At 34.4% G+C, this 16,310-nt stretch overlaps 1 protein-coding gene across 1 annotated transcript in view; it reads left to right on the top strand.

The window, feature by feature from the left end:
• LOC149807436 (uncharacterized) overlaps positions 1-15,367 on the top strand; it is a 203,936-nt gene extending 188,569 nt beyond the window's left edge. Inside the window, exons 21-22 of the mRNA XM_089955710.1 lie at positions 9,026-9,396; positions 15,236-15,367. Coding sequence (XP_089811836.1) covers positions 9,026-9,325 — 300 coding nt within the window. The 3' untranslated portion in view covers positions 9,326-9,396; positions 15,236-15,367. The remainder of the gene's footprint in view (positions 1-9,025; positions 9,397-15,235) is intronic.
• Positions 15,368-16,310: the final 943 nt, after the last annotated feature.

The following is a 16,310-nucleotide window of genomic DNA, read 5'->3' as shown; positions in this document are numbered from 1 at the left end:
CTGAAAATCAGAAAGGAGGATAATGATAATAATAATTACAATGTATATATAAAAAATTTTAAGGTAGCTGAAAAGTCTTAAAGGATAGAGAATTATATCATAAAAATATTTATTTCATAACTACTTTAGTGTTTAAGTGAATAGATATTGTTCCACATTACAAATCTTTCATAACACCTCTTCAGTACAGAAATGACATTGTCATGTCATCAAAGACATATAAGTTTATGAGTCTAGGGCATCAACATATGCTTTAAAGTCATTCTGAGTCCAAGACATCCACATTTACTTGATAGTTATTTAATGTCAGAGTCATCTAAACATACTTCAAAGTCATTAGAATTTAATGAATCCAAGAGTACTTAAAGGTCATTTAGAGTCAAAGGAATCAAAATGTACTTCAAAGTCATTTAGAGGCCAAGGAATCCAAACGTACTTAAAAGACATGGCATAGGAATATACTTCAATGTCAGTTGAATCCACAGTTTATCAGTATATGTATCTATACGTACTTGAAAGTATTGTAGAATCCAAGGGATCTAAATGTCATTTAGAGTCTAAGGCATTCAGATGTACTTCAGAATCATTTAGACTCCATTAGACATTCAAATGTACATCAAAGTAATTTAGAGTCCATAACATCGAAATGTACTTAAAAGCCATTTAGAGTCCAAGGCATCCAAATGTACCTCAAAGTCATTAAGAGTCCATAACATCTAAATGTACGTCAAAGCCATTTAGAGTCCAATGCATCCAAATGTACTTAAAGTCATTTAGAGTCCATTAAGCATTCAAATGTACCTCAAAGTAATTTAGAGTCCATAACATCCAAATGTAATTCAAAGCCATTTAAAGTCCATGGCATCTAAATATACTTCAGTCATTTAAAGTCCAAAGCATCAAAATGTATTTCAAAGTCATTTAGAGTCCATAACATCAAAGGTCCTTCAAAGTCATTTAATGTCAGGTCCATGATATTCAGATTTACCACTAAGTCATTTCAATCATTTGGCTATTTTGAGATTTGATTAACTCGGTCAGTTTTTAATCGTGTGGCATATATAATCGCACATTTTTGCATATTTAATTCAGCTAAACTAGATAAACCTTGTATGACTTCAATCATCTGCTTAACAATACTTGATATTATTCAAACAATTTAATGATTTCATTTAAAATAACATTTAGCTAAGATTTGCTTAATATGGTATTTTATGAATTCACTACAGATGTATTATAAAGATTGTCTTTAAAAGTATATGAAAGACATTATGACATCTCAGAGTTCTCCTAAGCAGTTAGGTTGTATATATTTCGGGGGCCCCGAGTGGTCAAGTGGTCTAAAGCGCTCTCCGTTACGGATCACTGCCATCTCACCTCTGTCTGTGTGAGTTCGAGTCTAGGATTCGGCCAAGAAAGCCTGCCAGTAGCTTCTCGTGGGTTGGTGGTTCTTTCCAGGGTTTTTCCCGGGTTCTTCCTCCACCATTAATACTGACCACCATGTATAGCCTATCGTGTACTGAAAAATGGTGTTAAACCCCACAACAACAAAAAAATGTATATATTTCACAGTAAACACCTGCAGTAATACTTGTTAAAATTTAATGTAACTAGTATATAGACTGACTAGAAACGTAGTAACTGTTCCAATGCATGCTTTGTCCAAGTGTTTTCCTCATTTAGTGATTGACATTACCACCCATGTCACTTCATAGAACAACAAAGTAACCTGAGTATCCTTCAAATTAAGCTGAGATAACCAGTTACATGTGTTAGCTGAAACAGGTGAAATATGTATTGCCATGATATTGTTCTGATATGCTGTTATAAGCTGTCTGTAGCGTGTGGAATAGGTGTTGTCACGAGTGGATACTGACATGTTATTATAAGATGTCCACAGCATGTGAAATAGGTATTGTCACAAGAGTATACTGACATGTTATTAGTTGTTCACAGCATGTGGAATAGGCGTTGTCACAAGAGTATACTGATATGCTATTATAAGTTGTCCACAGCATGTGGAATAGGTGTTGTCAAGAGAGCATACTGACATATTACTATAATTTGTCCACAGCATGTGAAATAGGTGTTGTCACACGAGTATACTGACATGGTATTATATGTTTTTCAAAGCATGTGGAATAGGCGTTGTCACAATAGTATACTGACATGTTATTATAAGTTCTTCACGGCAGATAAAGTATGTTTTAACTTCATACTATTACATTTATCTATATTGTATGAATAACAGTTGGTCCATGACGGTAGATTAAAAACAAGATATTGAGATATGCATAGGTTGTTTACTTGGATCTGAGTTATAGAAAATGAACATGTGTACAGTTGGAAGTACTTTTCTGATCCGATGGTTGAAGTGTTACAAGCTATGTCAGGTAGGGGATGTAATGTGGCATGAGAAGATGCATTATGTCACATCTTGTGGGGATGAATTACAAAATAGAATCATAATATAATCTAGTAAACATCTTGTTTGCAACTTGCAATGACAAAAGTCAGGTACACAATATAAATTCAGTACACATGTCATTGTACTGGCATGGGATTTTAAGTTGTTCACAGCAAGGGAAATGGGTGTTCTCATGATGATATATTGGCACAAAATTATGAATTGCATTGGTTTGTGTAGATTTAATATATGCAAGAAACAAACTGAAAAATTACAAACGTCAACCCATGTGTTTAAAAGTTATTAAGTAATAAATGTAACTATTCATAATATTGTTCAAGTCATATGCATGGCATTTTGATCTGTAAAATGCTGAAATCTCTTAAATTGGCACCCCTTACATTTAAATACGCTATCATTTGCTTGATACATGTGGTCCTTAATTTCGAACAGGTTGAGAAATGTGCTTAAGTTTGAACAAAGATGGTAGTTATACTTGTAGAAAAGGGACTAATGCTTGTTAATAATATTAAATAGCTCGTTTTGTCACAGTACTCTTTTAATGAATCTTTGAATGTTAAGTCATGTTGTTTAATATAACCATTTAAGAGTGTAAAGGAGAAATGAAGGTGTTGTTTTAACATCAAGTAAGATAAAGTGATAGAAAGAATTTGCATGGGTGGGTGTGAAGCAGACACAAATTATAGGGAACATCTACATCCTGTTGGCCATACTTAAACGAACATATCCAGAAACATGTTTAATGTATCTTTGAAGTTTCTGAGATGGCTTTCATTTTATATTTAATTCATTTTATAAAGTAAGTTATTATAATAGTGGTTATTGCATACTTATAGCCTGGAAAGCATGTTATAGCGGACGTAGGATACTTACAGACTGAAAAGCATGTTATAGTGGATGTAGGATACATACAGACTGGAAAGCATGTTATAGTGGATGTGGGATACTTACAGGCTGAAAAGCATGTTATAAAGGATGTAGGATACATACAGTCTGGAAAGCATGTTATAGTGGATCTAGGATACATACAGACTGAAAAGCATGTTATAGTGGATGTAGGATACTTACAGACTGAAAAGCATGTTAGAGTGGATGTAGGATACTTACAGACTGAAAAGATTGTTATAGTGGATGTAGGATACTTACAGACTGAAAAGCTTGTTATACTGGATGTAGGATACTTACAGACTGGAAAGCTTGTTATAGTGGATGTAGGATACATACAGACTGAAAGCATGTTATAGCGGATGTAGGATACATACAGACTGAAATCTTGTTATAGTTGATGTAGGATACATACAGACTGAAAGCATGTTATAGTTGATGTAGGATACATACAGACTGAAAGCATGTTATAGTGGATGTAGGATACATACAGACTGGAAGCAAGTTATAGTTGATGTAGGATACATACAGACTGAAAGCATGTTATAGTTGATGTAGGATGCTTACAGTTTGGAAAGCTTGTTATAGTGGATGTAGGATACATGCAGACTGAAAGCATGTTATAGTGGATGTAGGATAATTACAGACTGGAAAGCTTGTTATAGTAGATGCAAGATACATACAGACTGAAAGCATGTTATAGTTGATGTAGGATGCTTACAGTTTGGAAACCTTGTTATAGTGGATGTTGGATACTAACAGACTGGAAAGCTTGTTATAGTGGATGTAGGATATTTACAGACTGGAAAGCATGTTATAGTTGATGTAGGATCCTTACAGTTTGGAAAGCATGTTATAGTGGATGTAGGATACTTACAGATTGGAAAGCATGTTATAGTGGATGTAGGATAATTACAGACTGGAAAGCTTGTTATAGTAGATGTAGAATAATTACAGACTGGAAAGCGTGTTATAGTGGATGTAGGATACATAGAGACTGAAAGCATGTTATAGTGGATGTAGGATACTAACGGAATGGAAAGCATGTTATAGTTGATGTAGGATCCTTACAGTTTGGAAAGCATGTTATAGTGGATGGATACTTACAGATTGGAAAGCATGTTATAGTGGATGTAGGATACTAACATAATGGAAAGCATGTTACAGTGGATGTAGGATAATTACAGACTGGAAAGCTTGTTATAGTGGAAGAAGGATATTTACAGACTGGAAAGCATGTTATAGTGGATGTAGGCTATATACAGACTGAAAGCATGTTATAGTTGATGTAGGATGCTTACAGTTTGGAAAGCTTGTTATAGTGGATGTTGGATACTTACAGACTGGAAAGCTTGTTATAGTGGATGTATGTTACTCAGACTGGAAAGCATGTTATAGTGGATGTAGGATACATACAGACTGGAAAGTGTGTTATAGTGGATGTAGGATACTTACTGAGTGGAAAGCTTGTTACAGTGGATGCAGAATACTTACAGATCGTAAAGCTTGTCATAGTGGATATAGGATAATTACAGACTGGAAAGCTTGTTACAGTGGATGAAGGATACTCACAAATTGGAAAGCTTGTTATAGTGGATGTAGGATACTTACAGATTGGAAAATTTGTTATACTGGATGTAGGATACTTACAAACTGGAAAGCATGTTATAGTGGATGTAGGATACATACAAACTGGAAAGCATGTTTTAGTGGATGTTGGATACTTACAGATTGGAAAGCTTGTTACAGTAGATGTAGGATACTTACAGTTTGGAAAGCATGTTATAGTGGAAGTAGGATACTGACAGTTTGAAAAGCATTTTATAGTAAACGTAGGATACTTACAGAATGGAAAGCTTGTTATAGTGGATGTAGGATACTTACAGATTAGAAAGCTTGTTATAGAGGATGTAGGATACTTACAGATTGGAAAGCTTGTTGTAGAGGATGTAGGATACTTACAGACTGGAAAGCTTGTTATAGTGGATGTAGGATACTTACAGACTGGAATACTTGTTATAGTGGATGTAGGATACTTACAGATTGGAAAGATTGTTATAGTGGATGTAGGATACAGACTGGAAAGCTTGTTATAGTGGATGTATGATACTTACAGACTAGAAAGCTTGTTATATTGGATGTAGGATATTTACGGATTGGAAAGCTTGTTGTAGAGGATGTAGGATACTTGCAGACTGGAAAGCTTGTTATAGTGGATGCAGGACATTTACAGACAGGAAAGATTGTTATGGTGGATGTATGATACTCAGACTGGAAAGCTTGTTATAGTAGATGCAAAATATTTACAGATTGGAAAGCTTGTTATAGTGGATGTATGATATTTACAGACTGGAAAGCTTGTGATAGTGGATGTAGGATATTTACAGACCGGAAAGCTTGTGATAGTGTATGTAGGATAGTTACAGATTGGAAAGCATATTATAGTGGATGTAGGATATTTGCAGGCTGGAAAGCACATAATAGTGGATGTATGATACTCAGACTGGAAAGCTTGTCATAGGGGATGTAGGATATTTTCAGATTGGAAAGCATGTTATAGTGGATGTAGGATATTTACAGACTGGAAAGCTTGTTATAGGGATGTAGGATACTTACAGACTGGAAAGCTTCTTATAATGGATGTAGGATATTTAGAGACTGGAAAGCTTGTTATAGTGGATGTATGATACTCAGACTGGAAAGCTTGCTATAGTGGATGTAGGATACTTACAGTTTGAAAAGCACGTTATAGTGAATGTATGATACTTACAGTTGGAAAGCTTGTTATAGTGGATGTAGGATACTTACAGTTTGGAAAGCTTGTTATAGTGGATGTAGAATAATTAGAGTTTGGAAAGCATGTTATATAGTGGATGTAGGATACATACAGACTGGAAAGCATGTTATAGTGGATGTAGGATACTTACAGTTTGGAAACCATGTTATAGTTGATGTAGGATACATACAGACTGGAAAGCAGTTTATAGTGGATGTAGGATACTTACAGACTGGAAAGCTTGTGATAGTAATGTAGAATACTTACAGTTTGGAATGCATGTTACAGTCAATGTAGGATATTTACAGGTTGGAAAGCATCTTATAGTGGAAATATGATACTTACAGTTTGGAGAGCTTGTTATAGTAGATGTAGGATACTTACAGTTTGGAAAGCTTGTCATAGTGGATGTAGGACTTTTACAGATTGGAAAGCTTGTTTTAGTGGATGTAGGATACTTACAGACTGGAAAGCTTGTTATAGATGATGTAGGATACTTACTTACTCGAAAGCTTGTTATAGTGGGTGTAGGATCCGCAGACTGGAAACATGTTATAGTGGATGTAGGATACTTATGGACCGGAAAGCATGTTATAGTCGATGTAGGATACATACAGACTGGAAAGTATGTTATAGTGGATGTAGAATACTTACAAACTGGAAAGCATGTTATAGTGGATGTAGGATATTTACATATTGGAAAGCATGTTATAGTGAATGTAGGATACTTACAGTTTTGAATGCTTGTTATAGTGGATGTAGGATACTTACAGACTTGAAAGCTTGTTATAGTGGATGTAGAATACTTACAGATTGGAAAGATTGTTATAGTAGATGTAGGATACTTACAGACTGGAAAGCTGTTGTAGTGGATGTGTGATACTCAGACTGTAAAGCTTGTTATAGTGGATGTAGAATACTCTGACTGGAAAGCTTGTTATAATGGATGTTGGATACTTTCAGTTTGGAAAGCATGTTATAGTGAATGTTGGATACTTACAGTTTGGAAAGCTTGTTATAGTGGAAATAGAATCCTTACAGTTTGGAAAGCATGTTATAGTGGATGTAAGATACATACAGACTGTAAAGCATGTTATAGTGGATGTAGGATAGTTACAAACTGGAAAGCATGTTATAGTGGATGTAGGATACTTACAGATTGGAAAGAATGTTATAGTGAATGTAGGATACTTACAATTTGGAAAGCTTGTTATAGTGGATGTATAATACTTTCAGACTGGAAAGCTTGTTATCGTGGATGTAGGATACTTACAGACTAGAAAGCTAATGTTATAGTGGATGTAGGATACTTACAGACTGGAAAGCTTGTTATAGTGGATGCAAGATACTTACAGACTGGAAAGCATGATATAGTACATGTAGGATGCATGCAGACCGGAAAGCATGTTATAGTTGATGTAGGATACATACAGACTAGAAAGCATGTTGTAGTGGATGTAGGATACATACATACTGGAAATCAATTTATAGTTGATGTAGCATAATTACAGACTGGAAAGTATGTATAGTGGATATAAGATACATACAGACTGGAAAGCATGTTATAGTGGATATAGGATACATACAGACTGGAAAGTATATTATAGTGGATGTAGAATACTTACAAACTGGAAAGCATGTTATAGTGGATGTAGGATACATACAAAGTGGAAAGCTTGTTATAGTGGATGTAGGATAATTACGGATTTGAAATAATTTATTTTGTTCATGTAGGATGCTGACAAATGTAATAGATGTTGAAGTATGTCGTATAGTGGATGTAGGATACATACAGATTGGAAAGTATGTTACATTGGATGTAGGATACATACAAAGTGGAAAGCTTGTTATAGTGGATGTAGGATACTTACGGATTTGAAATAAATTTTGTTCATGTAGGATGCTGACAAATGTAATAGATGTTGAAGTATGTCTTATAGTGGATGTAGGATACATACAGATTGGAAAGTATGTTACATTGGATGTAGGATACATACAGACTGGAAAGTATGTTACAGTGGATGTAGGATACATAGAGGCTGGAAAGTATGTTGCATTGGATGTAGGATACTTACAGTCTGGAAAGTATGTTACAGTGGATGTAGGATACATACAGACTGGAAAGTATGTTATAGTGAATGTAGGACAAATACAGACTGGAAAGAATGTTATCATGGATGTAATATATCAACAAACATGAAAGCATTTTATTGATGTAGGATACTTACAGACTGGAAAGCATGTAATAAGGTATATTAGGTTATTGACAGAATGGAAACTTAAGTATGTTATAGTGAATTTTGGATACTTGTAGAATGGAAAGTATGTTGTAGTGAACGAAGGATACTTACAAGCTGGAAAAGGCTTGCATCAGTTTCATACATAAATGTTTGTTGATAAAAAGATTTTGCATCACACAACATGCAATAAAATTGTTATAGAAAGTGCCTCCTGTTTATAATAAAATGATCATTTGATTAGGTGGGAAATATTGAAAGTTTCATTTTTTTATATAAGGCAATACATATTTTTCTGCACATAAAGAGAACCTTGCCATAATGTCAGCATACTGTATGAACCCCCTTTTACACAGCCTTATGGAAATCATTCTATACTGTACACTGAAGAAGTAGAACACATTTGCAAGGTAAGTTATGATAATAATTGAAAAACCTTTCACACATGTTTTCTTTACAAGTTCATGTTTGACTGGAAATAAATATTCCACCTTTAAAAATTATTTAATGATCGAACTTTCAGTTCCCCAAAGTAAAAAGGGTATGTTTATGCAATATGAAAATAACATTTAAATTTGGAGTTAACATTACAAACATTCGATACAACCCAAGAAAAATTTAAAATATGTATATAATTATGTTTAGTTAAAAGTATTTCCAATTTTTTTTTCTTCACTCACTGTCTTTATATTTTTTCAGATTGATGCAAAAGCAAAACACAATGAGCTTTGTGTTAAATTAGATGGACTTATAACAAAAGACTCATTGAAGAGCATAAAAAGAATGGCAAGAACATACCTTGACCCAAATCCTCTGGAAAAAGTAGACAGTATGGATGACTTGTTGTCTGTTCTTGAAGAAAAAGGGCTAATTGGTGTGGGAAACTATGACGTATTAATAAAGATAATGACAGGGGCTAATGTAAGAATAGGCATTGATGAAATCTACAAGACGGCCAGAGATATCAAAGACATTATGGAAAGCAGCAATCAAGAATAGAGTGAAATGCCAAATTGGAATGCTCATACTTGAAACCAGGACAGCATACATCATAGTCCATTATATTCCAGGTAGTGTATTTTGTTGTATAATGTGCACAGGATGGGGTGTATAATTTGGTCATTTTGCATTAATGTAACTTTTCTTACAATAGTGAAGACTGACCCCATACATATATATTATCCAACAGTAAAGAGTGACCCAACGCATATGTGTTATACAACAATAAAAATTGACTCCATGCATACATGTTGTACAATAGTAAAGACTGACTGATTGCATACATGTTATACAACAGTAAAGACTGACCCAATGCATACATATTATACAAAAGTAAAGACTGACCCAATGCTTACATATTATCCAACAGTAAAGAGTGACCCAACGCATATGTGTTATACAACAATAAAAATTGACTCCATGCATACTTTTGTACAACAGTAAAGAAAGACCCAATGCATACATATTATACAACAGTAAAGACTGACCCAATGCATACATATTATACAACAGTAAAGACTGACCCAATGCATGCATGTTATACAACAGTAAAGACTGACCCAATGCAAACATATTATACAACAGTAAAGACTAGCCCAATGCATACATGTTATACAACAGTAAAGACTGACCCAATTCATACATGTTATAGAACAGTAAAGACTGACCCAATGCATACATATTACACAACAGTAAAGACTGACCCAATTCATACATATTATACAACAGTAAAGCCTGACCCAATGCATACATATTATACAACAGTAAAGACTGACCCAATGCATGCATGTTATACAACAGTAAAGACTGACCCAATGCACACATATTATACAACAGTAAAGACTAGCCCAATGCATACATGTTATACAACAGTAAAGATTGACCCAATTCATACATGTTATAGAACAGTAAAGACTGACTCAATGCATACATATTATACAACAGTAAAGACTGACCCAATTCATACATATTATACAACAGTAAAGACTGACCCAATGCATACATGTTATACAACAGTAAAGACTGACCCAATTCATACATGTTATACAACAGTAAAGACTGACCCAATGCATACATATTATACAACAGTAAAGACTGACCCAATGCATGCATGTTATACAACAGTAAAGACTGACCTAATGCATACATATTATACAACAGTAAAGACTGACCCAATTCATACATATTATACAACAGTAAAGACTGACCCAATGCATGCATGTTATACAACAGTAAAGACTGACCCATTTCATACATATTATACAACAGTAAAGACTGACCCAATTCATACATATTATACAACAGTAAAGACTGACCCAATGCTTACATATTATACAACAGTAAAGACTGACCCAATTCATACATATTATACAACAGTAAAGACTGACCCAATTCATACATGTTATACAACAGTAAAGACTGACCCAATGCATACATGTTATACAACAGTACAAATTGACTCCATACGTACAAATTATACAACAGTAACGAGCAACTCCTTACATATATATTATACAACAGTAAAGATTGACTCCATACATACATGTTATTTAACGGTAAAGAATGATCCCATGCATACATGTTATACCGCATATTTTCCATTATGAGATTAAAGATCAGTCTTAATAGCGTTACCAAATTAGAGCAGGTGGGAATAATATTAAATATATGCAATAAATATTTGGCTTATATAGGTGAGGCTTTCACATAGATCACTTGATTTCAGTACTATTGCTAAGTGACAGTGTACCAAGCTTATGTACAGAAGGGCTTTATTAAAGTTGATTCGATTTTAGTACCATTGACCAATGCCAGTAGATCAGCTATTTTAGCCCCAAAATACCATGTAATGGAATATATAGCTTTAAAACCAATGTTTAATATCAGCAATACCATACCTGTTGCTATTACCGGGTGGAAGCTATCCCAACTGTATGCTGAGAATTCATTCTTCTGTTAGGGTGAACCAGAAGATTGCTGAATCCTGGATCACCATTGGGGTTCCACACACATGTATGTGTTACGGTTCCTACAACATGTTAATGACAAGTCAGTAAATTTATCAAGATAACAATAAAACAATAACACTTATAATTTGAAGTGGTTGGTATTTACTTAATGGCATGATGAGAGAATGTGATAATTTGTAATATGTATTGATGGCTTAAAAACATGTTGACCCAAATATTTGTTTACGTTGAATGAAACATGGTTTGTTGATATCCCAATGTCCAAAAGTAACTTTTTAGATGTTAGTAAATATATAAATCACTTTGTGTTTTAGTAATACACTTCCATATGTTTGTGTTTCTGCCTCAGCACAAGAACAATAAGAAGCCTTTTAGCATCTGTGTGTTTTTAATTATGTTAGAATAAAGATACTGTGATTTGTTTAAAATTTAATTTTGCCCCATTTTTAAAGCAGGCGGTAGTACGTGTTGAGTTTATTAAAGATAAATGTATGACATCATTGGTCATGGTCAGCCTGTAAAAATATAATTATCGTTGGTCATGATCCATGTAATTTGATAACTATCAAAGCTAAAGGACTACAACTACTACTACTAATGTTAATTTTAAAAAAATGGATAATAAATAAATACAATTGATAATAATATTTATCAGGTAGTTGAAGAACTGTTTATTAGATACATAAATAATATCTTGGAACTAGTTATTATGTACCCACTCAGCATTTAAGCTAATAAACCCAAATGATCTTGTTCCAGTATTTATAGGTTTCATAATACCTTTTGATGTCAGGAAAGACAGTGTCATGTCTTCATAGGCTTAGAAGGTTTAGAATCTACTGCTTCCAAATTGACTTCAGAGTTATTTGGAGCCCAAGACATCTGAATATAATTCAAAGTTATTTAGCATCCAAGACATCTGAATATAATTCAAAGTTAGTTAGAGTCCAAGGTACCTGAAAATACTTAAAAGTCATTTAGAGTCCAAAACATCCAATTACACTTTAAAGTCACAATCCAACACATTCAAATATATTTCAAAGCTACTTAGAGTCCAGGGCATTGAAATGCACATCAAAACCAGTTAGATTCCAGGGCTATCAAATGCCAAGTTAGAGTCCAGGGCAGTCAAATGCCAAGTTAGAGTCCAGGGCAATCAAATACCAAGTTAGAGTCCAGAACATCTAAATATATTTTAAAGCCATTTGGAGTCAAATGTATCCAAGTACTTCAAAGCTACTTAAGAGTCCAGGCTATTAGACTATACTTCAAAGCTGGTTAAAGTCCAGAATGTCCAAATATATTTCAATTCATTTAGAGTCAAGGGCATCCAGATATACTTCAAATCCATTTAGAGTCAAGGGCATACAAATATACTTCAAATTAATTAAATGGCTATTCTGTGATTGTATTAAGAAAATTAGCTTTACATCATGTGGTAAACATAATCTTACATGTATGGTCGCCTAATTAAATTAATATACATATATATACATGCATAGCTTGAATGATTTTAAATGAAATATTTGGATGTATAACTTGTTGAACAATTTAAATCATATGCTGGCCAATGAAAGATATCCTTCAACCAATTTCATACATTTCATTTAAAATAGCTTATACTTAAGATTCTTTATGAAAGATGTCTTATAAATTCACTGTCTATTTATATTATAAATGCACGAAACTGCAAGCATGTTTGTTCAGCAGAAAGAATAAGTTGGGTATTGCAAGGGGTATATAAAATCTGTCTGACTGAGACCTACTCCTGTCATATCAAACTAGTTCTTTTCCCTGTCTTAGAAAATAACATGAATGAGGATTTATATTGAATACATATCCTCTTTGTTACACTTTCTGACTAGCTTTAGCTTTACTGTTTGAATAAAATTCGAAACAAGCTCGGACTTATAAAACTTTGCTTTACTGCATCTAAAAATATATATGCACGGGTGTCAATGAAGGCACCTGGGTAGATTGAATCAGTGTTCAAGATACGGAAATCTTGACTGTTCCAGTGAATGCAGGACACTTATAGACTGGAAATTATGTTATACTGGCTCTGGCCTGTAAGGTAGTACCACAAATTGGGGAATCCGTTATTATAGTGGATGTAGGATAGTAACGAAACTTGGAAAGTCCATTATAGTGTATGTAAGATAGTAACAAAACCCAGAAAGTCCATTATAGTGGATGTAGGATGCTTAAAGACTGTAAATTATGTTATAGTTGATGTAAGATACTGACAGGAAAGTGTGTTGTAGTGGATGTAGGATCAGGATACTTACAGACTGGAAATTATGTTATAGTGGATGCAAGATAATTACAGTCTGTTAAAAATATGTAATACAATGGACGTAGGGTCGTAACATACTGGAAAGTAAGATATAGTGAATGTAGGATACTTGCACACTGGGATGTGTGCTATAGTGCATGTAGGATACTTACAGACTGGAAATCATGTTGTAGTAGATGTAGAATACATACAGACTGGAAAGCATGATATACTGGATGTTGGATACTTACAGACTGGAAAGCATGATATAGTAGATGTAGGATACTTACAGACTGGAAAGCATGTTATAGTGGATGTAGGATACTTACAGACTTTAAAGTTTGTATAGTGGATGTTGGATACTTACAAACTGGAAAGTATGATATAGTAGATGTTGGATACCCACAGACTAGAAAGTATCTCGTAGTGAATGTTGGATACTTTCAGACTAGAAAGTATGCTATAGTGGATATATGATACTTGCAGACTGGAGATGATGATATAGTGGATGTAGGGAACCTACAGACTGGAAAGTATGTTATATTGGATTCTGGATACTTAGAGACTGGAAATTGTTTTATAGTGAATGTATGATACCTTCAGACCGAGAAGCATGTCATAGTGGATGTTGAATTATAATTAGACTGTAAAAGATGAGTAATAAACTAAACTCTTTGTGATAGTCTTTACAAAACCAGCTTTAGAAAACCGGTCATGGCGGAACTATATAATTTTATGGATATTGAAAGAAAATTGGCAATTTTGATATCAATATTCCATTGAAAATAAAAGTTTGCATTGATGATTATTGGAGATAGTTTTGTTTATAAAAATCACATTAATTTCACACATGAAAAGATGTTTCATAACAAGGTTTCTGAATCACAGCAAAATCCAAGCAAATTTGCTATAGCAAGTGTCACCTTGATGTAATTATATTATGACCTTATTATACATTGTCTTGCAGATAAAGACCACTTGACGATAAAGTGTACCTTGATGTAATTATATAATGACCTGATTATACATTGTCCTGCAGATAAGGTCTTTGATGTTCCGTCTGCAGGTGTAATGTATTTGAAAGGTACAAACTGAGAATGATAGCAAATAACTTGTGCATGCATATATCTCTTTTATGGGGGCCCCGAGTGGCCGAGTGGTCTAAAGCGCTCTCCGTTACGGATCACTGCCCTCTCACCTCTGTCTACGTGGGTTCGAGTCTAGGATTCGGCTAATGTGGGTATGTGAGAAAGCTTGCCAGTAGCTTCTCGCGGGTCGGTGGTTCTTCCCGGGGTTTTCCCGGGTTCTTCCTCCACCATTAATACTGGACGCCATACATAGCCTATCGTGTGCTGAAAAATGGCGTTAAACCCAACAACAACAACAACATATCTCCTTTATGATTTCATATTTGACTGAAAATATATTTTCACACCTTTTAAAAATTATTTTAAAACCACGCATTTGCTTTCCTTATGCAAAATTAACATATTTGCACAACATAAAAATAGAAAGTAAATGTGGAGGCAAGATTTTGTAAAAGTAAAGAAGAATTGTAAAATAATATAATTTATTTTTAATGATGTTCCTTTGAATTTATTTCCAGTATTGCTTGTTTCACTCAAACACATTCTCTAAAGATTATGAATTCAATTGTGCTTGCAGATCGAGGCAAAAACAGAACACAATGAACTGTGTGTTACATTCGATGGACAGGTAACAAAAGACTCATTGAGGAGCATAAAATGAATAGCAAAATCATACCTTGACTCAAATCCTCTTGTAAATCATGAGGGCATGGATCATTTGGTTTAAGCTCAAGAAGAAATAGGACTAATTAGTGTGGGACATTGTGATATCTTAATAAAGATAATGACAGGTGCACATGTAGGAATAGGATAGATGAAATCCACAAGACTACCAAAAATATTAAAGACATCTAGGGAAGCAGCATTTCAAGTCAAGAGCAGAGTGAAATTTCCAATCGGAATACTCACAGTCACTTGAAACCAGGACAGCATCAATTCTAGTCATGGAAAGAGTGAAATTTCCAATGTGAATACTCACACTTGAAACCAGGACAGCATCCATTCTAGTCATGGGAAGAGTGAAATGTCCAATCTGAATACTCACACTTGAAACCAGGACAGTATCCATTCTGGTCAGGAGAAGAGTGAAATGTCCAATCTGAATACTCACACTTGAAACCCAGACAGCATCCATTCTGGTCAGGAGAAGAGTGAAATGTCCTATCTGAATACTTACACTTGAAACCAGGACAGCATCCATTCTAGTCAGGAGAAAAGTGAAATGTCCTATCTGAATATTCACACTTGAAACCCAGACAGCATCCATTCTGGTCAGGAGAGGAGTGAAATGTCCTATCTGAATGCTTACACTTGAAACCAGGACAGCATCCATTCTAGTCAGGAGAAGAGTGAAATGTCCAATCTGAATACTCACTCTTGAAACCAGGACAGCATCCATTCTGGTCAGGAGAAGAGTGAAATTTCCAATCTGAATACTCACACTTGAAACCAGGACAGTATCCATTCTAGTCAGGAGAAGAGTGAAATGTCCAATCTGAATACTCACACTTGAAACCAGGACAGCATCCATTCTACCCAGGAGAAGAGTGAAATGTCCAATCTAAATACTCACACTTGAAACCAGGACAGCATTCATTCTAGTCAGGAGAAGAGTGAAATGTCCAATCTGAATACTCACACTTGAAACCAGA

The sequence above is a fragment of the Sinohyriopsis cumingii genome, chromosome 1, assembly GCF_028554795.1.
Source record: "Sinohyriopsis cumingii isolate HCF-2022 chromosome 1, ASM2855479v2, whole genome shotgun sequence".
Lineage (NCBI taxonomy): Eukaryota > Metazoa > Mollusca > Bivalvia > Unionida > Unionidae > Sinohyriopsis > Sinohyriopsis cumingii.
This window is presented reverse-complemented; position numbering and strand designations above follow the sequence as displayed.